The 27,781-nt window shown below is 44.1% G+C and overlaps 1 protein-coding gene across 2 annotated transcripts; it reads right to left on the bottom strand.

Annotated features, from left to right (window-relative positions):
• Positions 1-929: 929 nt before the first annotated feature.
• SHISA4 (shisa family member 4) lies at positions 930-27,781 on the bottom strand. 2 transcript variants are annotated; one of them, XM_053249748.1, is made up of 5 exons: positions 27,488-27,781; positions 10,176-10,347; positions 8,699-8,832; positions 3,927-4,106; positions 930-3,192 (listed from the first exon to the last, which is right to left on the bottom strand). In XM_053249748.1, the coding sequence occupies exons 1-5, from the start codon at positions 27,543-27,545 to the stop codon at positions 3,131-3,133; spliced, it is 606 nt and encodes a 201-aa protein (XP_053105723.1). In that variant the 5' UTR covers positions 27,546-27,781; the 3' UTR covers positions 930-3,130. The 2 variants fall into 2 exon arrangements, with proteins under 2 accessions (XP_053105723.1, XP_053105724.1); XM_053249749.1 differs by lacking the exon at positions 27,488-27,781 and adding an exon at positions 27,037-27,442.

Below are 27,781 nucleotides of genomic sequence, written 5' to 3'. Positions count from 1 at the left end.
TGGCTGCCGCTGTTGGCTGGGCCATCCCGACACAGTGGGAACAAGGGCTGAACTTGGGGTGTGTGGGGGGTCAACCCTTCCTGCCTGCCTCCAATTCAGTGTTCCCCACCTTGGCATTTCCTTACAGTACACAGGAGCCAAGCCACCTAATGGTGCAGCAGGGAAATGCTTGACTAACAAGCAGAAGATTGCCGGCTCAAATTGCCACTGGTATGTTTCCCAGACTATGGAAACACCTATATTGGGCAGCAGCGATATAGGAAGATGCTGAAAAGCATGTCTCATACTGCACAGGAGGAGGCAATGGTAAACCCTTCTTGTATTCTACCCAAGAAAACCACAGGGCTCTGTGGGCACTAGGAGTCGACACCGACTCAATGGCACACTTTACACAAGAGCCATCAAAGTGCAGAAGGAAATGTGAAGTACTTCAGCAGCCAGATTCCACAGCATAACAGCAAGCTCCAAGTGTGCAGGGTTGTTTTCTGTTGGTGGTGGTGGTGAGGTAACGGGATGCAACAGGCCACAGCAAAGATCACATCATGCATCGTGCATTGCTTCCATTAACAATGGGCCTATTGACCTCCCCAGATGCTAAGGGTGATGAGCTCACGGGGAACATTTTCACTGCTGTGCGATGGTCTTACAAAGCAGACTGACTGCAAGAGCAGAATCTTCCTTGCACAATGCCTGCCTTTGTGCACCAAGCTGGTGCATTGTGCCTTTGCTCCTTACTGTCTTCCTCCTTGGGCCTTTGTTCTCCTCCAGGGAATTTAAACATCATTCAGTTTGGAATACTACCTGCTGGCATCTTTTTAGTAGGTGAGGACCCTGAATCTTGCACCCACAGACCTGCCACTGTTGAAGTGTGGAGAGGAAGCAGTAGATTAAGCCGGCAGTGGCAGATTGGTAAGCTGGTCAAGGAAACGTTACACAGCAAGAAAATTTATTTATCTTTATAACATTTATAGTCCACCTCTTTTTTTGTAGTGGAACTCAAGGCAGTGTACATGGGAGTTCATTGTGGAATGCCAGTAAAGCCACAGAAAGCACCAGGAGCTTTAGGAGGAAATATGGCTACACTGCAAAGACAAGGGAAGCCAAGTTTAACGGACTCATTAGAATGCACACGCACACGCCCTTGACCACAGACAATACTGAGCTAGAAGGGCTGGAATGAGACAGCACAAGAACCCAGCTTAGCTATTCTTAGTCAAAACAAGGGGAGTGAGTAAGCTACAGCGAATTAAAATATTATGAAATACGTGTTTATACATGAGAGGCTCTCACAATGGGACTGTGTTTTTGTACATGAGACTTAATAGAGACTCTTGATTCAATCACCTTCTGCCAGGAACTGCACAGGCCAGAAGGCTCAGTCAAATTGCAAATGGCACTCCTCCACATTCTTCTCCACACTAATGTGCTCAAGAGTGATTTAAGCCTCATGTATAAAAACACTCCCACCCCAGCATAGTCAGTAGGAGACTGGGCTCAAGAGGGATTCATGCAGAAAGAAAAAGCAGCAGAGAATATTACAAACCGGGAAGAAGGGAAACCATTGAGGTTGTGTGTGCATGGGTGGGAAAGAAGTACTTTTTATCCCCAATTTAGCTGAAGGTTTCCCCTATTTACCTGGATGCATCTCTTCAGGGCTATGGAAAAGGACACCTCAATTTTAGCAGCAAGTTTTTTTATTTTGATTTTGTTAGTTTTAAACCAACCAGACTTTCTTTTAGGTGCACATTCTGGCCAGGTTCCTTTTTCACTCAGCCTCAGTGCTAGGAAATGGGCAGCTTTAAACACTTGATGGTGAATTAACATATGCAAATGAGCAACAACAGAACAGATTGCCAGATATCCCTTATGTGTCAGGATATCACAGCTCTGTAGACTGTCATGGTTATTCTTTATTTCCAGATGGCCAAGCTTCATATCTCTCTACAAAAAAGATGCTACTATTTCAGTGTAGCTTCTGTTTGAATCACTATACAACCATGGATTTTTTTCAGACCTGATGCTTATCTCCGCTTTTGCTTAGTTGGTCTGTTCTACGAATGTGATATCTACATTGGCTAGAATGTACATTGAGTTTAAAAATGGTTCTCCTGCATTCTGTCCCTCATAAATAACATTTTACAGTGAGCACCAGATAAATCCAAAGGTGCCTTTTAGTGTCAGATGGGGAAAATAGTCAAAGATGCATAGAAATTCAATCCAAATTATGTCCATATTACAGAACAGTTACCTTTGTCGCCCATTTTTTTCAGGCAGTGCCCATGGGAGATGTAGGCAAAATGCAGAAGGGAAAGATAGCACCCTGTACTGCAAATCCTACTAAAATACTGACACTTCTCCAGCTTGTGCTTAGTAGTATGAAAGGTTACTGCTCAAGCCCTCATCTTGGCTCTTGAAAGGATGTTGCTATAAGGCCTATGTGAGCTTTCCAGATGGTTTATTACACTTATAGCTTCCTTTAGCAGGTGACATGGGGCTCTAAGGCAATCTCTCCTACAGGTATTGACCAGGCCAACACCTTCTCAGTTTAAAAATAATGAACGGCACCATATGCTTTCAGGCTCTTTGGGCACCATACCATCACATCCACTTTTCCAAAAGGTCAGACACTGAACTTCATCCCAGATCAATGAGCAACGGACGCAATTGACCTTCATGCCGTGTCAGGGAACACAGTGGGCCAAAGGGCAGGGTGAGGAAGCCCGTTCCATTTTGCTCTCGGTTGCTACCTTGAGACAGCTGCCCCTCCAGCTTCCATAGAAGAGGCTCACCCTTACAGTAGGCGATCCATCAAGTGACATGTATGACATTTATACCAGCCCTATGCACCTGCATCAGTCCTTCCTGAACCCAGAGGGGAGATAGAGAGGGGCAGGCGCTTCCCTCAGTGACACAGGCAGGAAGTCGGGGGAGCGGGGCCAAAGAAATAGTCTCGGAATGCTTCCTACCATGCAGAGCAGAAGCTAACAAATAAGGGGGAAAGGGCGGAGGACAATACTGAAGCTTGAGCTGGAACCCAGTGCAGCAGGACGTCCATAACAGCTCTCCGGAGATGGATCTGGCAGGCCCAGGGGGGAAAGAGTGTTGTTGCAGAGTCTCTGTAAGGCCCTCCTCAGGTGCTGAACTGTGGCGGCGGCTGCGGCTGCGGTTGTGGTGGGAGGTAGGGTGGGGGAGCTGCCAGAGGAAGACAGAGAGTGACAATCTGAACGTAGCTAATGACTCAGAGGGTCAACTAGCCTCACTGAGGGTTTGTTTTAAAAAAACATGAAGCATGTGAAGGCTGTTGCTTAGCAGCTGCAGAGTACACAAGAATGGGAAAGATGTTTTTCCATTAGCCAAAGGGAGCTCTCTCTCCATCACTCCCAAAGGTAGCCTCTGGCCTGGATCTACTGACCTAGACGGCAGTCCAAAACTAACTGAAATCACCCAGTTGAAATCTGTCACATTCCCCTCCCAATTCAGTAGCTGGATCACCTACAACAGTCAAAAGAACACAGGAAGCTGCCTTATACCAAGTCAAAACATCGATCCATCTAGCTCAGTGCTGTCTACTCTGATTGGCAGCGGCTCTCCAAGGATCCAAGCAGGAGTCTTTCCCAGCCCTACCTAGAGATGCCAGAGAGTGAACCTGGGACATGCTGCATGCAAGCACGCAGATGTTCTTCCACTGAGCTAACCTAAGAGGAATATCTTGCAGTGCTCACATGTAGTGCTCACCCATCCCAATGCAAATCAAGCAAAATCCTGCTTAGCAAAGGGAAACGATCCATGCTCACTACGCCAAGACCAGCTCTCCTCCCACTTTTTCTGTGGGAAGTCCTCTTTCCACAGCAGATTCCTTGTACAATGGGACAGAGGAAACAAAGCTTTAAGTTCTGTTTGCCATTGTCCCTCTCTTCCTCCCTTACCTGCCGGGTTGTAGTACGGTGGCCCAGGTGGGTACAGAGGGTACTGTGCAGCTTGAACTGTAGGGGGATAAGCCGCCACAGGTGCATAGCCAGGGTTAAATGGTGCTGGCCCCGCTTTGGGATCCATAGGGTATGGGCCAGGAGGTGGGGCTGGGTAGCCAGACAGTGGGATTTCCTGACCTGGAAAAAAGAAAAGAGGCTCTGTGAACACATGCTGGGCTGATGAGTCTTCAAGAGACTAGTGAGCTGTAGGTGATGGACAGCACCTACATTATTCTCTGCCCCATAGAACATGCACCCCTGGTGGACAGACTACAAGGAGATATTCCCAAATGAAGCCCCACAAACCATTCTACCAGTCTCAGAAAGACTGCATCCCTTCCCAGCTAGGCTCTCCAAATATTTCCCCACAGATCTAGACTAGGCTGCAATTGCCAGGGTTACATGCAATATGCAACCCTGTGCAAATCACTAGCATTATGGTGCAAATCACTAGCATTATGAAGAACCACTCCGTGATACTGAAAATGCCAGACCACACTGTGTGGCCATTGATTCCATAAGCTAACTATGCAGACTTCAAAGAGATCCAGAAGAATATCTCCAAACTAGGCACATAAACAGCCAAATGACAAGTATGGTCCAACAGAAGTAAGTTTACATATGGGGCAGCTCAATATAATCATTTGCTGGCCAATGACCGAATAAACTTATAACTAACAATATAATCATCAACTCAGTAGTGGCAGCTGTGAAAATGGCAAATGTGTTCTTAGGAACTTCTTAGGAAAGGGACTGAAAAGATGGTCTCATAATGCCTTTGTGCAAATGTGTGGTATATGTGGAATACTGCGTGCAGTTCTGGTGATGGATGGCTCACCCATAAGCCAAGGTTAGGTGATAGCCTCAGGTGGCGCCTGCACCCTGGGACAGTGTGTGCGGACACTCTGAGATGACACCCACAGTGTCATCTCATCTGCCTGCCACTCCCTGGCTCCTCACTGTCCTCCTTTCTCTCCTCCCGCCTTGTGTCCTGGCTACATCCCGAGATACCTATGATCATGCCAAGGAGAAGAACCAGTCCCTCCCGCTTCCCTCGCTTGTGCTGCCCTTCCCCGTCTCCCAGATGCCTTACCTTGGGTGTTTGCAGGACTTTTTCCAGGGAGGACAAGCCAGCAATCCAATACCCTCCTCCTTGGGAGTATGCCCCATTGAATTCAATGGGAACTGGCTCAGTCCAGGCGGGCAACTGCCCCCTCTTCCTCCCTGCAACACCCATGCTTCTAGGCACCCTAGAGGTTTAAATCACAAGTCAGCAGGGGAGGCAAGGACAGCTTCTAGTAGTAGTGTGCCCAGACCGGTCCGGAGCCATGGAAAAGGCCTCTGGACCGGTCCGGAATCTGGAACCGGCGGCGACAACGGGTGCACACGCGCCACGCCAGGCACATACGTAGCACCAGCATCTACTTACTTTAGAGGTTTGCAGCCAATGATGGGGGCAGGGGCGGCAGGGAGGAACCCTGCCGCCCCCAAAACGTTTGTTTAAAGACGAGCACCGGAGGAGGAAGAGCAGCAGGAGGGGTAAGTACTACCTCCCCGCCCTTAAAGTGACACTCCCCCCAGTGCCAGACCATGCCTCCATGGTTCCGTGCACATCCCTAGCAGCTGCTTCTGCTCACTGCTGGTGCTCTGATAACTGGATTGCTTTCTCTCGCGCGCTCTTCCTCCTTGTACTTTCTACCAATAGGCTTGTGTCATCTGCTCCATTTTGGGAGCAAAACGCAGAGCACGCCTGTTGGGGCTTTTTTCGTTAGAGCCTGGGAAAGAAGCAAAATAGGGCAACCAGGGGCGTAACTATAATAGGGCAAGGGGAGACAGTTGTCTGGGTCCCACTGCCTTGGGGGTCCCCAGAGGCAAGTCACATTACTTACTCCCCTAGCCGCGCACCCACCCGGGCTCTCTTCAGTTGTATTCATCCTCCAAAATTGATGTGAGTCTTAAGACTTGGAGCGACCAGAACAGCATGTCTGATGGCCAGTAGCTTTGAAAGGGGAGTAGACAAATTAATGGAGCACAGGCTATCAGTAATTATTAGTCATGGTGGCCATGTGGAACCTTCACATTCAGAGGCAGTATGCTAGTGAATACCATTTGCTAGGGAGCAACAGCAATGGAAGAGATGTTATCTTCATTCCCTTGTGGGTTTCCCAGTACCATCTGGATGGCCACTGTAGGAAATAGGATTCTGGACCACATGGATGTTTAATCTAACAGGGCTCTCTCTCTCTCTCTCTCTCTCTCTCTCTCTCTCTCCCCACACGTCATGATTTTATACAATTCTCCCTTAACTGCCTTCCCCCCCAATAAATTAAAAAGCCCCAACCTCATAAGCTTTTAATTGCAGGATAAATGTTCCAGTAACCCAGTCATTTTAAGTTGCTGTTTTCATGCTTGGAGTGATTATAGCATGGGGAGAGAATGAACAATTAAAAAAAAATGTTTTAGAGATTAAATGTTTGAGGGGAAACAGTATGACAGCTGTAGACCAATGTCCCATCTTAGCTTTCTTCAGTTGTACTTGAATGTCCCTCTGTCCTAAGAAGGGATGTTACAAAACCTCTCCTTGTATTTACTCAGATGTTTCTGTCTTCCAACAAACAGGCTTCAGATATCTGTGCAATTTCTATGTTGAGCCAAATAATAATTGTGTATGCATGTTTTGAAATGTGTTTTTTTAAAGTGACTCAGTACATGTAAGCACTTGCACAAGGAACCTATTAGGTTTGAACCGCATCATGTTCCCCTTTCAAATATAAAAACAGCCCTGCTGGATCCAGCTTTCCAAGCCCATTTAAGCAGTGGAACATAGGAAGCTGCCTCATAGACCTTACCAATGTCAGACAATTGGTCCATCTAGCTCATTATTTTATTTTATTTTATTCATTCATTCATTCAATTTTTATACCGCCCTTCCGAAATGGCTCAGGGCAGTTTACAATTAAAAACAGAAACCATTAAAACCAATAACAATTAAAACAGAAATATAAATATGAACATCAATTAAAAAACATCTTTAAAAACTATTAAACTATCAGAACAATTAAAACCCTGAAAATCAAGTTAGCATTAAAACAATTAAAAAATTAAAAACCCTGAAAGGCCAGGCCAAACAGATGGGTTTTAAGGACTCTCTTGAAGGTCAATAAGGAATTAAGATTGCGAATTTCTGCTGGGAGTGCATTCCACAGCCCGGGAGCAGCTACAGAGAAGACCCGCCTCTGAGTCGCCACCAAACGAACCGGTGGTAACTGGAGACGGACCTCCTCAGATGACCTTAACGTGAGGTGGGGATCATGTAAAAGAAGGCGCTCTCTAAGATATCTTGGACCCAAGCCGTTCAGGGCTATTGACTCTACACAGACTGTCAGTGGCTTCTCCAAGATTACAGGCAGACGTCTCTCTCAGCCCTGTCTTGGACATTCCAGGGAGGGAAATTGGAACCTTCTGCATGCAAGCATGCAGGTGCTCTTTCTAAAGTGGCCCCATCCCCTCAGGGGAATATCTTACAGTGCTCACATGTAGTTTCCCATTCAAATGCAAACTAGGGTGGATCCTGCTGACTATTCATGCTTGCAACCACAAGACCAGCTCTCCTCCCATAAGCTTCTTTCAAATATAGATACACTAGTATCTGAGACTGTCTTAAAGTTGCATTGTATCACCCATCTGTAGCAAAAGTTTTGTTATGAGATATGGATGCCTATTACAGTCTGTGGACATCTTTTCGCCCTAGCTTTCTCAGCTTCCTAAAACTTTTGGGTTTTAAGCTCTGGTTTATTTTTAAATTGTTTAATTGTTTTTAAGTTTTTTGTATATGTTTTTAACTGGTTTTATGCTATTTTTAATCGCCCAGAGATGAAAGTTTGGGGCGGTGTACAAATTTGATAAATAAATAAATAAAATAAACAGGCTTAACACTGCACTTCATTTGGAAGCATGTATACTCCTTATTTTCTATTTCAAAATGTGGGAGGACCCTGCATACAGTTCTTTGCGGTTCCCTTCTGTTGTGCCTGTTCAGCCCTGTTCAGGCATTACATAGTATGTATATTCAGGTATCTGTACATATGTATATGTTTTTATGTGTTTTTAAAAAATGAGCCTGAACCTTTCAAAGGTATGGTACAGATAAGAAGTAAATTAATGTACATTCATTGCACATAATGTGTAAATGACTGTATGTGTGTACAGATCTGTATAGTCATACATGGTACACAGATTGTAGAGCTACCTTAAATGGCACAGCGGGGAAATGCTTGACTAACAAGCAGAAGGTTGCTAGTTTGACTCCCCACTGGTACTATACCAGGCAGCAGTGATATAGGAAGGTGCTGAAAGGCATCATCTCATACTGCACAGGAGGAGGCAATGGTAAACCCCTCCTGTATTCTACCAAAGAAAACCACAGAGCTCTGTGGGTGCCAGGAGTCAAAATTGACTTGACGGCACACTTTACTTTACACAGATTGTATGTGCATTGAACATAGCATGTGAATAAGGCTCTTGTGCATCCAGTTTCTGCTCACTCTCTCTTTCTCTGTCACAACAACATATATAATATTTTCAACCCACCACTTATTAGGACACCTTTCTATAAAGCGAATATGCAGTATTTGCATCAAAATGTGCAGATTAATGTTTGCAGCATCTCTCGTCCTGATCTAATCTGTGAGAATAAAGGTGCTGGCCATGATAGCAGGACCTTTTCCTACCATGGTATGGTGTCTGAAGGTGATGCCGTCGTTGGTACAGATAGCAGCAGGAGCACAGGAAGCAACAAACGATGGTGGCAACAATAGCCACAAAGAGTATCACAGCTGAAGCGATGCCAGCAATTGCTTTGGGGCTGTGGGACAGAGACAGAGATGGTAACAGAGTTGTGCATACTATGGCATCTGATATCTCTAACCAGAGGCCCCACTAAGATATATTTCATTCAGACAGAAATGAATAAGCTTGTCTTAAAGATAATGGGCAGAAATTGGGTAGTTTGCATTAGACAACTACATGAGAGATTACTCACAGCTATGTTTAAAATGATCTCTCCCACCCCAGCTTAATTACACGTAAGCTTGCACTGAAACAATGGGTCAAGGTCCACCTTCTTCTACTCTTTAGCTACCCTGATTGTGCCTTCAAAAGTAATTAATCTCATGCCTTGGTGGCACAAAACATCAGTAGTATGACTGATGTTTTTATTCTGAGGCTAGTGTGCCAGCCACTTCTAGACAGAGATGTGTTAGCCAGTCATCCATACTCTGGCAATGTTCTGTTAGGACAAATGCAATCTCTGTATGTGAGGCTGTCCTTGATGACCTTCATCCAGCCCATCACTGATCCCAGATAAAATTTAAGGATGCCAATTCCTCACCGGCATATGATAAAAACAAGAGAGAGCGAGCTGGTGAGTATACCAATGACACCAAACTCCATGGCCCCCAGATGACCTCTCCCAGCAGTTTCATCACAAAAGTTAAAGAGTGCAGAGAACAATACTGAACTCCAAGGAGCCCCATATAATGTGGTGTCTTTCTGTAAAAATTATACAGTTTCAGCTACAAATGTTACATGACAGAAGGAGGGGATTCGCTAGACCTCAAGAGGAGGGACCTCAACAACCCAGGTGCCACCATCAAGTAAGACCTGTCCCAGGTCGCCACCAACCAAACCTCCCACAGTAGCCGGACCTGGAGCAGAGCCGTTCTAGATTACGTCAGTCTTCAGATGACAATATATGGAGGCAGCTGGCCACTCAGCATAGGAAGCTGCCATATACTGAGTCAGACCATAGGTCTATCTAGCTCAGTATTGTCTACACAGACTAGCAGCAGCTTCTCCAAGATTGCAGGCAGGAGTCTCTTTCAGTCCTGTCTTGGAGATGCCAGGGAGGGAACTTGGAACCTTCTGCTCTTTCCAGAGCGGCTCTATCCCCTGAGGGGAATATCTGACAGTGCTCACACATCAAGTCTCCCATTCATATGCAACCAGGGTGGACCCTGCTTAGCTAAGGAGACAAGTCATGCTTGCTACCACAAGACCAGCTCTCCTCTCCTATGAAGCATGGCCAGCTTTATCTACCCCACTACCACTTTTGTGTTGCTTAACCTCCAACCTGAAAAAGAATTCTCAAGATAGTTTGCTCACTACTTTTTGACAGTTTAATTTGCCCTAATCAATATATTTTCTTACCCAAATGCCAAGCAGTGCTTTTGCTGCCGCTCAGAGATTTGTTTCCTGGGGTCAAGGCAGCAGTAGCGATGATAACAGTCTCCGCAGCAGAAGGAGAAAAAGTTGCAGTCGAAGCCAGAATGCCACGAGCCATTCCTGTCCATGTACAACTTGCAGTCCTCATCAGCTGAGACTGTGGGGAGAAGCCAGCCATCAGCCTTTGTCTGCTCAGACGATCACAGAAGAGGACATATGCTACTAAGAACAGAGTGCTGGGACTGCCCATGAGAATCCTAGAAGTTGGTCTCCATGGAATGAGTTTGCATGCATCATCCAAGCCCAGCCTCAGTTTGGCAAAGAGATTAAAAAATTAAACTCAGTTTATGGCTTAACTGGAAGGCCATGACAAATATTTTTATAAAATCCAAAATACTAAACACAAATATTCAGCAATAGATGTAATCCAGAAAACATACATAGTTGAGATTATTTAAATCTGGAAATGATAACCAAAACATATGCTTTTGGTTTAACAACATTCTCTAACGGCAGCTATTGCCTATGGGGCAGGTTTAAAAGTTAGAAACTTGCATTCATTCATTCATTCATTCATTCATGCATGCATGCATTCATTCATTCAACACATTTGTTTACTACCCAAAACTTGCGTCTCTGGGCGATTTACAACAAAACAATGCAGATTAAAACAAAATTAAAAATGTTAAAACATTAAAATAATTTATAATTTAACAGAGTATCAAACTATTAAAAATGGTTAATCTAATTAATAGCCTGGGTGAACAGATGTGTCTTAACTGCCCTTTTAAAAGGTGTCAGAGATGGGGAGGCTCTTATTATAGCAGGAAGCGCATTCCAAAGCCTCGGGGCAATGAGGCCTGTCCCTGAGTAGCCACCAGACAAGTCTGTGGCAAGTTACTACTGACTAACCTCTCCTGATTATCTCAATGGGTGGTGGGGTAGTGGTTCTTCTTCTTCTTCTACTGCTGCTACTACTAGTAGTAGTAGTACTATATTTATATACCGCTCTTCAACCAATGTTCTCAAAGCAGAAAAATAAATAATACATAAATAAGATGGTCCCTGTCCCCAAAGGGCTCACAATCTAAAAAGAAACATGAGGCAGATACCAGCAACAGTCACTGGAGGGATGCTATGCTAGGCTTGGATAGGGCCAGTTGCTCTCCCCATGTTATATATAAGAGAATCACCATTTTAAAAGGTGTCTCTTTGCTCAGTTAGCAAGGGCTCATGGCGAAGAAGACGTTCTCTTAAAAACCCCTGGCCTAAGCTGTTTAAGGCTTTACAGGTTGTAACCAGAACCTGGTTACCCATTCATCCACTTTATTACGGCCAACGGCCAAATAAAATAAAACAACTACAGAATAATACAATCAGGTTACAGAGTAAAAGCAGATAATAATACAATAAAACAAAAAGAAAGCAAATACTAATACAGTAAACCTTCACCAAGTTTCTGCTACTCAAACCCTGCATCACTCCTTTCGACCCTTCTCTGCCGTAGTTTGCCTGCTATAAAGCAGAACTTTGCAACTCTCAAGGAAATAGAATCATTCGAACCTGGTTACAAGTTTTGACCAGAAACTTATCAGCAGCCAGTGTAGCTCTTTCAATACAGGAGTAATATGGTCTCTCCAAGATGACCCAGAGACCAACCTGGCTGCCCTAGCTTGTACCAACTGCAGTTTCTGGGCTACGTGCAAAGGCAGCCCTAAATAGAGAGCATTGCAGTAATCGTCTGGAAGTTACCAGCATATGTACTACTGTTCTGAGGTCATTTATCTCAAGAAGCAGATGCAGCTGGCGTAGCAGTCGAAACTGATAGAAAGCACCTCTGCCACCACCTATAAATATATTAAATTGATAATTTAAGAACAATTTTGTTTCTGGCAAACAGAAACATTAAAAACAATATCCAGCAAAGAAGCTAGTGGATGTTCCCTGGGACTTGCATAAAACAGGCGGAAAACTAAATAGTGTGAAAGATCCTTCACAACAGTTAATCCACAAATACAGAACTGGATCTCATATTTGATCTTACTATGTTGGCCTTCAACAAGTGTTAAACTGGTTATTTAGTGACTGTGGGAACAACTGAAGAAAGCTAGCATCCACTGCCATTTCTTCCCACATATCTAAAAAAATATTAGCATCATTCACATGACCAGCCCTATCCAGGCTTAGAGTCCTACCTAGGAAGGGCTGTTCATGTGAAGCGCCAGGATCGGTCTTGAACCGTGCGCTCTGCACCAGGGTTGCTTGAGTTTTGTACCTAGGCAAACAGAAGGCGTGAATGTGCCCTTCTATCTCACTTCTCAGTCATTTATTTACTATTTATTTATTTGATTTTTATACCGCATTTCCAAAAACAGCTCAGGGCGGTCATGTGGCTGCAGGCGACCTAAGCAGTCATGTGGCTGGCTGCTCAGGATGCCTGCAGCCTGACCAGCCACAGAGCTGGGCAGCAGGAGTACCTGGCAGAGGGGAAATTCCTCTATCTATCTATCTATCTATCTATCTATCTATCTATCTATCTAATTTATATACCGCCTAGTATAAAAATCTCTAGGCGGTGTACAGAATTAAAACATAAAATATAACACATTTAAAATCCATAAGATAAAAATCAGATAAAAACATGTTAAACACACATTAAAATTTAAAAATCAAATCTCAGTGGAAGGCCTGGGAAAACAAGTACGTCTTCAGGGTCCTCCTAAAAGCAAACAGAGAAGGAGATGCTCTTATTTCAGCAGGGAGTGTGTTCCAAAGCACTAAACTGAAAGCACTGAACTCTTGGCATGGTGCATTGTGGGATGCTGGAGGACTTCCTCCTCTGGCTCCTGCCTCTGCCGCTTGCTTGCCACAGCTCCACTCGTGTGGGTGTGTGAGCAGCAGAGAGATGGGGAGCGGCAGGATTATGTGCTGGGGACCAGGTAGGAGCCTGCCTCCCCACCAGCCCTCCCCATTGGCACTTTTAATGGTTGTGTGCGTGACATTATTCTGTTCCTTGCAGAGAATGACTTTTCCATAGGGGACCATATCTCCGCTAATTGGACAAAGAGGTGCCCTTCAAAGTGGTAAGTCTCTTTATATGGGGGGGGGGGGAGCAATTGGCCTTATTCAACCCCAGCACAGCTCCCTGTTGGCTGTTGCTGGTTTTGCATTTCTTTTTAGACAGTAAGCCCTTTGAGGACAGGGAACCAACCATCTTCTCATTATTCTTTTTCTATGTAAACTGTTTTGAGAATTTTCTTGTTGAAAAGCAGTATATGCATAATAAAGAACAACAATAAAGGAGAAAGCATTCACAAGATCAGGCTAACTGCTAGCCTTCTTTACTGGCTGGATGTTTACCACAGTGAAAAAGCATCCTTTCTCCATTTTGTAGAAATTCCTTTTATAATTCTTAAACTACTGAGAACTATTATTGTTCACCTGTAATTATATGAGGAACGAAAATATATAATCAGGTGGGGCTTCTGTCTGGCAGGCGTCTCATACAGTCAATAACAAACCAGCCCTGGATTTTCTAGAAATTAAAGGTTTTACAAACTGCTGTGTATATAGCTTAGCTCCTTTAAACCACATTTCATGAGCTAGAGGGATGAAGGGTAAACATCTCTATCCCACTGAAGTCTTATTGATTTCAGTGATGTAGCTGCACCCAAGATGAGCACATGGCTAAACAATGAGGGCTCATACTTTGATTACCTTAATTCCGACCAAAGAGGAGAAATCCAACACCTAAGGGCCAAATGTTACATGGAAGTTTGCTGACTGAAGTCCCCACAAGTTTTTCCTTTTCAAGATGCCATAAGGAGATACATTTGAAGCATAGCATAGCGGATGGAGCTCATTGCTCCCACACCAATTCCCAGACTTAATCTCACCCCCACCCCAACATTATAACCAAAGGAGGGGAAATTTTATGGGCACATGCATTCCCTTCCACCAGAAGCTTCTTTTTGAAAAGGAAAACACATTGGAAGTTCCAGCCACTGAATTTCCACACTACACACCAAGTTTGCACCTAACACAACCAACCTGAACTTGTTTTCATATATACTCACCATAACACTTAAAATCTATTTTAACTGGACTTGCATGCACATAATGGAACACAGGATTGCACCATTAGTAATTCAAGAGATAACTTTCTAAAACTGGTCAGTGTGGGGAAAAGAGACTCAGAGAGGCAGAGAAATCTGAATTAGAAGCAAATTCCAAACAAGGAATGCTCATTAGGCCTCATGCTTTTTAAGTGGGGGGGGGGATGAAATAAAAAATAAAAATGGAATATTCAATACATGAAAGCTGGATAGAAACAAAATTAATAGAACATAAAATAAGAACTATAGCTTGCAAATTTTGGGCTGGGTGGGGGGGGATACTGAAAATGGTATTATCCCATAAGTAACAAAACTGTTGATGAATGGTGCAGAGAAAAATGTTAAAGTTTTGAAACAGTTATAGAAAGAGAAAGCTGACAATGTATAAATGTCAAATGGAATGAATCAGCTCTATTTGTACATCAGTTCCCCATCACACTTCTCTATGCATGTATATTACAATCATAGTAAATCTCCTCCAAAAACAAGAACAGCTGTATATGAGTAAAACATTTGTGAATCCTGTGTGGGAAAAGGTTTTCTAAATAAAAATGTGTAGTGTAATGGATTTAAGAAGTCCCCAGTTCAAATATCCCAACTAACATAATCTCAGTAGATGACTTTTGAGGGGCCATTACTCAGCAATGGAGCACCCATTTATGGACCAATGATTTGATTCAGCATAAAACAGCTTTCTATGTTCCTAAGCACATAATTATCTGTAATACAGAGATAAGAAGTCTGACCTATATTGTAGGTTAGTTGCAAGAATTACTATGAACATATATGAAGAGAACTATGAATACTCTAAAAACACCCAAATGCTGGTTGATATCCAGACTAACATTGCACTGGCATGATAGGGGCAGAGGGTTGTTGCTGATCTCCCCTTCCCTCTGAAACCCACAGTGCCTCACAAAAATATGTCCTGGAGGATCACAGGACCTTCAGAGACATATTTTCAGGAGGCTTCAGAGGGAAGGAGAGATTGGCAAAAATTGCCACTCCCATCGCCACTCCCTATGGCATCAGTGCAATGATAGTCTGAATGTCAGATATTAAATATCCTATTGGATTTAAGTACCCAACTTTCTTGAACTAATCTCGAGGGAAATTATAGAAAGGGAGTTTGTATACTGAAATTGAAAACAGCAGTTGAATTGGAGAAAGGAGAAATCCAAACCTAGAAGTGCAGCTTGCTGTGGACCCGGAGTTAGGCGCACTTATAAAACAATTAATCTTTCTTTCCTTTTCTGGATCTCTGATCTCTCTGGGCCATTTCTGAAATTGCAATTCAACTCCAGTGCAAAGGAGTAGCAAGACTAAGAAGTGATGACCCTATGCTCTTCTAACATATGTAGTCCAATATATTTCTATTAGAAGTATTTTGTTGAGTAGCTCCTTGTTACACCATCTATGTTCTTGTGCCAGCAAATGAAATCTGAACTCTGTCTTGTGATGCTGATAGTATGGAACACATTAAGCTTTTCTGCCATTAAAAATAAATAGACAAGGGACAAAGGGCAGATGCTGGAAATACATTCATATGTTTCATTCTTTTAAAAATGGATGTATAACACATAAACATATAAAAGCTATCACAAGGGAGAGGAGGAAACCCACATAGATCACGTTACATCAGATCTGGCCCTGAGTGAGGGTGAGGGTGGGAGTGGAAATATGAACACTGGAACGTGTAAGTGCGACAGCTGCAGGGGTTTTATATTGCCAACTTCAACCCAGAGTATCAAATGTTGGAGTTCATACTAGTGCTACGATTCCCATCTTCTTAAAAGGAATATGATCAGCTACCTTGGAATGATTGGAAATGCTGCTGCTCAACCTCCTCTGTCATCATATTGCAGCTTTGACTAGAAAACCTGCCCCAGCTGGCCAAACCCAGTTCTTTACTCAGGAAAGCACCCTCCCACAACTTAATTTTTGACCCTTTGGCCAGATCAGCCACAAACACCCTCCAAGTCATTTAGGAAATCGTAAATGCTGCCTTAGGCAAAAACAGAGTGTTGGTGCCTGACAACAAAGCATTAACGGGCATATTTTTAGCAGTGAGTGAAATAAACCTAATGTTTTTCAGAGAATTGTGGAAGGAAACTTACACATCCAACAGAACTCCAATATCTATAGAAATCAAATAAATAAACAAACAAACAAACAAACAAACTGTGCACATTTTAGTTATATAAAAACTATCTGTAGTTACACCAAATTTTAAATCATATATATGCCATGTTTTATTTTAATGTGTTGCATTATAACCACTTAAAACATTCCCACATAGTAACCTGTCATACTCAGGCCATTTTATTACAATCATTTTAAAAGTCCCTACTACATCTACAGTTCTGAAAGCAACCTTCCAACATATGCACATGCTCCCTTACAAGAGCATGGTGGCTTCCCACTATTTTATCTCACCCAGAGGTGAACCTATAGTACCTGGCAATATATACAAAATTAAGGTCAACTTTAAAAGAAATGATCCATGATGACTGAGGTACACCTTGGATGCTATACAAGAACTCATGTACAGGGTCTTTTCTTTCTCGTGTGCCTATTCAGTACACCCCACAATCCATGCAATCCACACAGGCACCCATGTCCAGCCTGCACCAAGTCCTCACTTGACCACTTTTAAAAGGGGAAATAAATCGGTTCAGTACTACTACTACTACTACTACTACTACTACTTTTCTCTCTTTCTCCCTCTAGTGCAGTGACACTCTTTTTCCTGGAAGACTAGAGGAGAGTAAGTATAATGCTCCCACCATAATGCTGCCGTCCTGCCATTCCTGTAGTCTTAAAGGGATGAGGAAGACCAGAGACAGCAGATTGAAGAGATGGAAAGGAATGGCAAATGTCCAACCCTTTTTCTGATATGGACACTGTCCACAAGCAGAAAGATGTTGCATCACCAACACGGAATTCCTTACGTGCATCCCAATTAGAAAACTGTACTAGATACCCCCATGTCCATTTGAATTTGCTCTTAGAGGTGCTCAGGAAATGGACTAGCTTTTGCCTAGATTATTGATTACTGAGGTTAATCACACTGTAATTTATGATGCAGAGATATTGCCAAGCATGGAATAGGCTGTTTTTGCAACAAAGTTTAAATAATTAAAGTTGCTGGCACTAACTCCTTTAGTGCAGTAAAGGCATCTCTCTCTTGGGTAGATTTGGAAAAGATTCAGCTACTACCTTAGCACTATTTTTCTGGGTGGGAAGCAGGAGTGTGATTTGCCAGAATGAAACTATGTGATCAATGGGGGTTCTCAAGAAGAAGCACAGAGCTCAAACTTTGGAGGCACTTAGGAACAAAACAAGATAAGCATAGACACGAACATTTTTGCTGGGTGTCATGATACAGATATTCTTTCTCCCATTTATATTTCATCTTTCTTCCAAGGAGCTCAGGTTGGTGTACATTGTTCCTCCACACATTTTATCCTCACAACGATCCTGTGAGGTATGTTAGACTGAGAGACAATGGGGCTATTCACACGATTGTCCCAGGCAGGCAAGGAAGGTACAGGGGAAGGCTGCTTTCACTCTACCTTTCCCCCAGATGACCAAGCAGGTCCTCTTCGGTGCACCTCCCACACGGGCAGCCCTGCTCTGTGCAGCTCCATGAAGCCCGGAGCAGGGTGGAGGGACCCATGGCCGGAGCTTGTTGTCCTGGCCTCCAGGCATCCCTCAATGTACATTGCATTGGGGATTCTCCCCTCAGACAGGCACTCTGTGCACCCCTGTCTCTGCAGCCCGAGGAGTCACACAATACCCCGTAGCCAGGTTAAGGGTGCAAGAGCATCGCTGCTTCTGCAAGGATCCCACCGCTTCTCAAGGCCGGTCTAACTCTGCAGGGGGAAGCCCAGGCAGGGTTAGGCTGGTCGTGAGAACGGCCTCAGTGACTGGCCCAGGGTCAACTGTGAATTTAATGGCTGGGCAAGGATTCAAACCCAGGCATCCTGGGTTCAAGTCCAACCTTGCTACACATTTCGGTTTTCAACATCGTCCCTCTGTTCATGGAGAGTTTGGGGAAGGACAAGATCTCAGTGGTCGTAGAGCACATAAAGAAGGTCTCAGATTCAATCCTCACCATCTACAGATTCAACCCTTGCCATCTCAGTTCTCACCATCTCCAGGTGAGGACGGAGATTTAGTCCTTACCATCTCTAGGAAAGACCCCTTTCTGAAATGCTGGAGGATTACTGGCAGTCATAGTGGACAATAGGCCTGGTTGATCAAGGATTTAACTCAGTATAAAGCTGCCTCCAACCCACTTTCTTTGGGATCATCCTTGCAAATATATTTCCCTTTCATAGGCAAACCTCAGGGGTACACTCAGCCGAGGTAAACAGCATGAGGGCTGTGTAGCACAGCAGTAATGTCATATCTGCCCCAGTGTGAGGGTAGGACTGATAAAGGAATGGCTGCTTTTCCTCTTCTCTGCTTCATGCAGATATGATGCAGAGATAAGATATGATGCAGCCTATTCCATGCTTGGCAATATCTCTGCTTCACATCAGGATGATCTGTCTCCACACAAAATGTCTGTGAAGTCATCAAATTTCCATGCCAATCTTTAAATTCTGTGGCTTCCTAGCAAGGAAAACAAAACCTTTCCCAAAAGACAGAAAACATACAAAATTGTGCCTGGCATCATGCTTGTTATGTGGACAGTATGGCAAGGAGTCCTATCTGAATCTGCAAAGGATCTATCTTGAAAGAATAGCTGAATTTTGCAACACAGTACTGCACATAAATGTAGTGCATGTGCACAGGACAGTAGCAAACCCAAAAGATATTCCCTAGTGTGCCTTTCATCAAGTATTAGAAGGCCAAGAGCGAGCCAACCAATCTGATACAACTTAACTCATCCATACCTTGTGGGTTTCAGGTGCAGTAAGAGTGAGTCTCCATATGGAAGTGTCTTCAGGCTCACCTGCATAACTCTGAAGCAATACCTCAAGAGTAATCAGTAAACAACAGTACCATGGACAGCACCACAGGAGAGCACAGCTGGGTGTAAGCAATTCACATTGTCACCATTAAGCAAGATAAGGAACAAGAAAGCAAGACTATAAGACTCTGCCATTTCTCATAAATATTTAATAATAATAATAATAATAATAATAATAATAATAATAAATACAAACCAGTTAATAACACCTGTCTGACTGTGTAAACAAGAGATAATAAATATTTAGACAAACGTGTAGTAGAACTGATAACTAAGCAAACAGGGAAACTCAGACCACAATAAAGAAGCTCTTGACTGTATAGAGTTCATTAAATATGTCATCTGGGCAGTTCAGCACTTTGCCTCTTAGAAGGCTTCTAGCATCAGTCATCATCATCATCATCATCATCATCATCATTATTTACATTTATATCCTGCTCTTCCTCCAAGGAGCCCAGAGCAGTGTACTACATACTTGAGTTTCTCTTTCACAACAACCCTGTGAAGTAGGTTAGGCTGAGAGAGAAGTGACTGGCCCAGAGTCACCCAGCAAGTATCATGGCTGAATGGGGATTTGAACTCGGGTCTCCCCGGTCCTAGTCCAGCACTCTAACCACTATACCACGCTGGCTCTCAATCAGTCATGATCTTAATTGTCATGTCTGGTCAGCTCCTCCCTATTTCTGGCATGCCATGGCTTGCTGTCAGGATATTCTTCCTTTAGGGGGTACCAGGACTTACTTTTCTTATCCCCCTCCTGGCATATTCTCAATCAACCCTTTGCATCCAGCTAGCCATGAAGAAGCTGTCCTTATCACTGCAAGTAGCCTCAATTCTCCTGCTATGGGAGTGTCTGGGTGTTCTTTGATAAATGTTTCTCAGATGCCCAATTCAGACATGCCATTGTAGGTCCATAAAGGTGTCTGTACATACGTGCATATTTTGGAGTGAATAACTTAAATGCATTCATTTAAAAAATGAGTCTGGGTATAGGTCCCCTTGGATGCCGGGTGCATGTGGGAAGTGTACAACTCTACATATGCTGAACAGAATGTGTGAAGATGTGTACATGCATACAGATGTGTATGTGCATACATTGCACATGTGCTGAACATAATGTGTTGTGGGGTTAGATTTACCTTTTCATCTGATCTATCTTTAAGCCTTCAGCTGAAAAGCCAACAATTTCTTCTCTAGTCCACTTCCCCTCCACCTCCACCCACATACACTCCAACTGCACTTTGACTAACAAGCAGCACCTTGGCCGAAAGCTGTAACAACAGGCACACAATTTAGAATTATTAGAAGCATTTTTCTCCTCTTCCAATACTTTTGTACTACCAACAGAATTATGTTTTCAAAACTTGAGCTTTTTTGTTCAGATTATTATTATTATTATTATTATTATTATTTTGTTTGTTACTGCTGTAGATAAATCTTAATAAACTACAATATGATGAGAAAACAAGAAACCATGCATGCAGCAACTTCTTGGTGCAGAGACTAAATTATTTTGATCAGTTGTTAAAAGACATCTGGAGGTGGGGGGAATCTAAGTATAAGTTCTAGACAACTTGTACCCAGACTTTTCAATAGCTATTTGGAAAGGAACATCAATTTGTGTTTTCAACATCTGTTTTGAAATGAACAGGATATTTCTATACAACAGAATATCTCAGGATATACAATCTATAGAGGATGATCCTCCCCAAGAAGGTTTGTTTGAAAAACAAACAACAAACATCTGCATAGCAGATGTGTTACTGTCTCCCAATGGCAAGTTGTTGGTTTTTTAAAAATGAGAAGCAGCCACAGGAGGATACAAACTTGAGGGGAAGGCTCCTTAACCCTTTCTCCTTTCCCGCCCCTCTGCTATGAATTACATTCAATGCACCCAAGAATTTTCCCCCTTGGACCTCCAACATGCAGGAAGGCCAGGCACAATAGCTTCCAGCTGGGAAGCTTCACAGCTGCAGAACTTTTCACTCACTCCTTCATGAAATTTCTCTCTTTCCTAAAACTAGTAAGGACTGAAGAGCAGAAAGCTACAAGACGGTTAAGGGAACATGGTGGTCATTGACCTTGCTAAGCAGAGGAGCTGGTGGACAATGACAGTCAAAAGTGAGAAGACCACAGCATTCAGGGATACCAGAGGTGGAAGAAACTGAAACACAGGGAAGGGTTTTCTGAGCTGTGGTGTTCAAAATAAGTACATCTTGGCATGAAAATAACAAATTCCAAACACACACAAGAAAGCATGGGGAGCTCAGCTAGCTAAATGAGTCACAATATACATCCAATGGTTTGTTTAAAACCCTACTACAACAAGTTGCCATACCAAATAATCTAAGCTGCAATCCTGTATACATTCAGAATGAATTTCTGTTGAAATCAGTGGGGCTTTCTTCTGAACACAGAAGAAACAAACACAGTATCAGGCTGAATGGTGTGAATGCTAGTCCACTCTATTTCTCAACTCTTCTTCACTACAGTATCAGAAGCCTTTCCAACAGTACATTAGATGACACAGTTGTGCTGTGACTCATTCCCGTACTCCTCCTTCCCAGCAGAGGATTATGTATATCTTTTAAGCTTTTGCTTAGCAGGTCTTTCCTATTTGTGTAGGGTACCAAAAGAAAGAAAAAGGCTGCCTTAGAAAAAACAGATGAAAGAATTACACATTTTGACTTAGAGAGATGGGGGTGATGAGCTTGGGATGGTTCTTAATCCATGACAACTTTCGAATGATTCCAAACACTCTGGCCGGCCCCGGCATATAGATCAAGAATCCGCCAGTGCAGCAAGAGAAGAGCCTAACAGAACTTCCCAACTAACTGCACCGGTGCAGCGGGGAAGTTGCAGTTTTTTGTATCATCTCTTCCCCAGGAAGCCCTGTGTACTAGTTAAAAATTGGTGGGTTGTGAAGACCCTGGGGCATTTGCGGGTGGCACAGACAACTTCCTGGGCAAGGAAGAGCAGCAAAAATGGCCACCTCCCCACTGCACTGCTGCAGTTAGCTGAAAAGGCTGTTAGCCTGCTCTGTCCCTGTACCAGTGCATCCTTGCTCTGTTGTTGTTGTTTTTCACATTTATATCCTGCTCTTCCTCCAAGGAGCCCAGAGCAGTGTACACAGTGCACATACCTCACAACAACCCTCTGTATGTCAGCTTCTGATACATAATTTGGTATGGGAAAGTGAGGGAAAGTTAACACATACACGTTGGTCACTGAAACAGCGCTCCACAATTATTGGCTGGTTTTGGTCGCCAAACCACAACTGTGGTTGCCTGCCTCTGCCTCACTTCAGCCAAGTGCAACCAGGGACACACACCCCATGCTTCCCTGCTGGAGCAGGAGAGGAGAATACAGGGCTTGGCTGTCTGGCTGCACTCAGACAAAGCACTCAGGGCGTCTCTACTGAGTAATTGCTTTATCACCTTTTCTCTCTTGCAAAGTATCTTCGCCATATACAGATCTATTGAACAGAAGTACTAACATAGTTATCCTCCAGCCTCGTTTCTGTGACCTCGCTTCAAACAAATGGCTTTTAATTCAAGAACTATGATATAAAACGTGACTTTTTTACCTGCGAGAATATAAAGAAAACAGCTTGTTATTGTTGGGAAGAGGCTTCCCATTCTATATTGCCATCCAAGGACTGGGACTGATCCAGTTAACACACAGACATCTCACATTCTATTCCCAGTTCCAGAGGGGGAAGAACAAGTGAAGTCTAATCAGCTTTCACACAGGCACCTTATTTGGGATAGCTGCAAATTCTCTGCCACATAGTTATATCCAGGTAAACAAAGTTGAAAGCCACCTAATGGCGCAGCAGGGAAGTTACTTGCCTAGGGAGCAAGAGGTTGCTGGTTCGAATCCCCGCTAGTATGTTTCCCAGACTATGTTTCCCAGACTATGGGAAACACCTATATCGGGCAGCAGAGATATAGGAAGAAGCTGAAAGGCATCGTCTCATACTGCGTGGGAGATGGCAATGGTAAACCCCTCCTGTATTCTACCAAAGACAACCACAGGGCTCTGTGGTCGCCAGGAGTCGACACCGACTCGACAGCACAACTTTACTTTAAACAAAGTTACCTATCTAAACAAGCAGAATCCAACAGGAGATGAAATCTAGGCTTCTTACTTTAAAAAAGAGCTGCTCTCCACCCTTCCTACAATATCCAAGTAGCTTAGAACTCAGTCACATTGCACTACTGGTATAAAGGCCTGAACAGGAATATTACTATGAATAAAATACTTTGTTATTGCCTGGAAAACTGTTAACAGCGCGGCATAGCTACCCTGGTTGCAAATGAATGGGAGATGAGAAGTGTGAGCACTGCAAGATATTCCCCTCAGGGGATGGAGCTGCTCTGGGAAGAGTAGAAGGTTCCAAGTTCCCTCCCTGGCTTCTCCAAGATAGAGCTGAGAGAGATTCCTGCCGGCAACCTTGGAGAAGCCACTGCCAGTCTGTGAAGGCAATACTGAGCTAGATAGACCAATGGTCTGATTTGGTATATGGCAGCTTCCTATGTTCCTTCCTATGTAAGGGAACCCACTGTCTGAGTGACAGCTTGCTCTTGCTCTCCCCCTTGCACCTCTCTGAAGAAGAAGGTGGGGAGAATCTTCACTTTCTGTCCCAGGGCCCACTCCAGCCTTAGTAAAGTAAAGTGTACTGTCAAGTCGATTTTGACTCCTGGTGCCCACAGAGCCCTGTGGTTTTCTTTTGGTAGAATACAGGAAGGGCTTAACCATTGTCTCATCCCACACAATTTGAGATGATGCCTTTCAGCATCTTCCTATATCACTGCTGCCCAATATAGTACCAGCGGGGATTCGAACCGGCAACCTTCTGCTTGTTAGTCAAGCATTTCCCCGCTGCGCCACTTAAGGTGGCATCCAACCTTAGTACACCACTTTAAAAGGAAAGAAAAAAGTCTGAAGAGCTGAAAGAGACCATATCAAGATCTAAAGTACAATGGGGACTTGGGTTAAGTTATTCCCTGACAGTATTCCCTGTAAGAGGGATTCCCAGATGTTGTTAATTACAACTCCCGGCATCCCCACCACAGTGGCTTTTTTCTGGGGATGCTGGGAATTGTAGTCAATGACATCTGGGATTCCTTGTTACAGGAAACACTGCTCCCTGACTGCACAAGGCTATTGTCACAGGATGAAGGCAACCAACTGCTGCAGAAAGGACATGCATACTTTCAGGCAGTGTTCCCAACCAGTGTGTTGTGGCACATTAATGTGCCGTGGGACACTGGCCAGTGTGCCATGCTCTTGAAGCTGCCTCCCTCCTTTATGCACCAGGAGGGACACAGCCTTCTCAGTGCATTATGGGGCAAGTTGGGTCCAAAAGCAGGAAGTTCAAACTCCCCACTTTTGGAACGTACTTGAATGAAATTTTTATTTTTAAAAAATCACAAGCACCATGAATATTAAAGGGCACCCTTATCACCACAAAAGCAGGAAAAATCAGGTTTGTCTTTAGTGACTGCTATGGAAGGGACAGAAGTTACAGTCTAAAACCAACTTCAGGAAATGACATGACCCCCCTGCCTGGAGGCAATATTGGGCTGGATCAGGGATAACAGACTGAAGTTGAATCCAATTGTCTTTAGGGATCCGGAATCCAAGAGATGGTTTAGATCTGCATGATCTAGATGGGGTTACACTCCCCATAAAAGATCAGGTTTGTAGTCTGTGAGTGCTCCTGGATCCCAAACTCCCCCAGGTTTCTCGGGTTGAGGGAAGTAGTCTGAGGCTGTAGCCAGGAGTGCTTTTTATCAGCTTCAGCTGATACGCCAGATACGTCCATTTCTGGAGACAAATGACCTTAAAACAGTGGTACATATGCTGATAACCTCTAGGCTTGACTACTGTAATGCACTCTATGTGGGGCTGCCGTTGCATGTAGTTTGGAAACTACAATTGGTTCAGAATGTGGCAGCCAGATTGGTCTCTGGGTTTACCCAGGGACCATATAACACCAATTCTAAAAGACTGCACTGGCTGCCAATATGTTCCTGAACAAAATACAAAGTACTGGTTATTACCTAGAAAGCTCTTAATGGCTTAGGTACAGGGTACTTAAGAGAGCACCTTCTCTGCCATGGACCCTGTCACCTATTAAGATAATCTGGAGATGTCCGGTTACGGTTGCCGCCAACTTGTTTTGTGGAAAATCGGGACTGGGCCTTCTTTGTGGCTGCCCCAGGGCTTTGCAATGCACTCCCTGCTGAAATAAGAGCATCTACTTCTCTGTTTGTTTTCAGGAGGACTCTGAAGACGTACCTATTTTCCCATGCTTTCAACTGAAACCACATTTGTAAATTTTAATGTGTTTTTCTCTATTATGACCGTTATCTTTTTATGAATTGTATATGTTATATATCTTATACTATGTTTTAATTCTGTACACTGCCTAGAGATTTCTATATTAGGCAGTATATAAATTCAATAAACAAACAAACAAACAAACAAACAGGAAAGCTGTAATGTAGCAGCTCTCTGACAGCAAGTGCAACAGGGTGATTAAGGGATGCCAGTTCTTCTTTCCTATCTCCCTGATATGTTCGCATTTCACGTGTAGCAAGTCCTTGACATAGAAATGCATCCAAATATGTGACCTTCCACTTATTTATTTATTTATTTATTTATTTCATTTCTATACCGCCCAAAACACAAGTTCTCTGGGCAGTTTACAAAACCACTTTGGGTGGTTTACCACTTGAAGTGGTAAAGTCCTGGGAGGTCTCTAGCACATGCTTTATTTGAGCATCTGAAAACAAATGTATCAGACTGACCTCACAGTCCAGTCAGGTGACCTCCCTTTCCCAGAAACTGTTAACACAGTCTCAGCAAACAGACAGCAATGTGTTCAGTTGCCCTCATTAAGCCACTACATGCACTCAATGAGACAAGGCAGAACTCAGAATTTCTACAAATAGATTATTTATTTTAAATGCCCATACTGAATAAAACGTTTAACTTCACCGGGGTTCCCTACAATTATGTGGTTAGTATACTTCCTTAGTCACAGACAAAAATAATCTAGATGGAACCATCATCCACTTAAAAAAAAAAAATCAACAAGGAGAAGTGGCAAGACGGAAACAAGGGGTGGGGCTGAAACAGGTAGGTATTGGCATGTGCATTTTCACTAATTTCCAAGAGATCTGAGGATGCCCCAGAACCTAGAACAGAAGACACAGGCTGATGCCAGTTACCACAAACAGCTACAGAGTGCAAATGCCATGAGAAGCTTCCCCCTACACAAACTCTACTGGCATGAATGAATCTTCACATCCTTGCACAGTTCCTTTAGTGGAACATGCTGAGAAGTTCCTAATGGTAGTGCAGGATTCTCATCTTAGGCTATCCTCAGTTCCCCTGGGGGCTCCTAGGACTGATTTGGGCATGAGATTCCAGCTGAGGAATCCCCATTATTAAAACAAATCTATAAGGAGGTGACTGCATTCTTGCTGCCTCCTGCTTATGGGCTTTTCTCCAAACTATGCATGTGGTGATGCCCAGTTTTGTCTTGGGTTCTTCACAAGTGCTGCCTCCGTGGGAATAAATCCAGAGCACTTTTATAATGCAAGCACCATGTCAAAAGAGACCAAAATACAGATGTAGGCATTTTTCCCAGGGCAGAAAACCTTGAGAAATCAAGTACATGTGCCAGTTTAAAAAAATAATAAAAATAAAAAGCCAACAGCAGCAAAACGCACCATACCTTCGATCCACAGGAATCAAGGGCTAGAGGACAATATTAACCAATGAGTCTTTCCATCTAATCCCAGTTTTTTGGCGGGCTGGAGTAATTAAGTCAGAGGTTAGGGGAAGGCACTCTACACATGCTGAGAGCGGCGGCGCTCCTCCTGACTGCGTGGCTTCTAAGGCGAAGAGTTTGCAGTGCTAAAAGACCCGTTACCCGGGCTGAGCTGAAGCCTCGTTTGTCTAAGCAGCCCCCGGACAGATTGCCAGGAGAGGCGCAGAGAGACCGCGACCCAGATCTCCGGGGGGATCTGTGAAAGCCCAAAGGCACGAGTCGGGCCCCAAGCGAGGATTCTCCGGTGTCCAGCACTTCTCCCCCCTGTCCGAGCATCATGCAGCCTGGGGCGTCCCAAAGAGTCACCACCGCCGCCCGCCGCTTCGCCCTCGCTCTCTTGCCCCCGCGACCTTACCCAGGCTTGCAGCAGCCAGGCTGCAAAGCACCATCCCCGCCAGGGCCCAGGCTCCCATCGCAGCACGTCCAGACGGCTCCCCGAGACACGGCGGCGGCGTGGCCCCGAGCGACGCTGCGGGAGTGGGCGGGCGCAGCAGAAGCCGGCGGGCTCTAGGAAACTGGAGCCGAGGGGCCGCCTCCCTTTCTGCCAAGACGCGGAGAACAGCTTAACCCGGTCGCTGCACAAAACGCCCTCTCTGAGCCTGCTTGATCTTCGCCCGCGTTAGCAGGACCGGAATCCTCCGCCTCTGCG

Source organism: Hemicordylus capensis, chromosome 4 (genome assembly GCF_027244095.1).
Source record: "Hemicordylus capensis ecotype Gifberg chromosome 4, rHemCap1.1.pri, whole genome shotgun sequence".
Classification (NCBI taxonomy): Eukaryota; Metazoa; Chordata; class Lepidosauria; order Squamata; family Cordylidae; genus Hemicordylus; species Hemicordylus capensis.
This window is presented reverse-complemented; position numbering and strand designations above follow the sequence as displayed.

Excerpts from the sequence above, each read along its gene's own strand:
- SHISA4 (XM_053249748.1), bottom strand. The coding sequence starts at position 27,545 with ATGGGAGCCTGGGCCCTGGCGGGGATGGTGCTTTGCAGCCTGGCTGCT. Across the intron at positions 8,833-10,175 it reads AAGCACTGCTTGGCATTTGG|CCCCAAAGCAATTGCTGGCA; the intron begins GTAAGAAAATAT and ends TCTGTCCCACAG. Across the intron at positions 3,193-3,926 it reads ACCGTACTACAACCCGGCAG|CTCCCCCACCCTACCTCCCA; the intron begins GTAAGGGAGGAA and ends TTCCTCTGGCAG.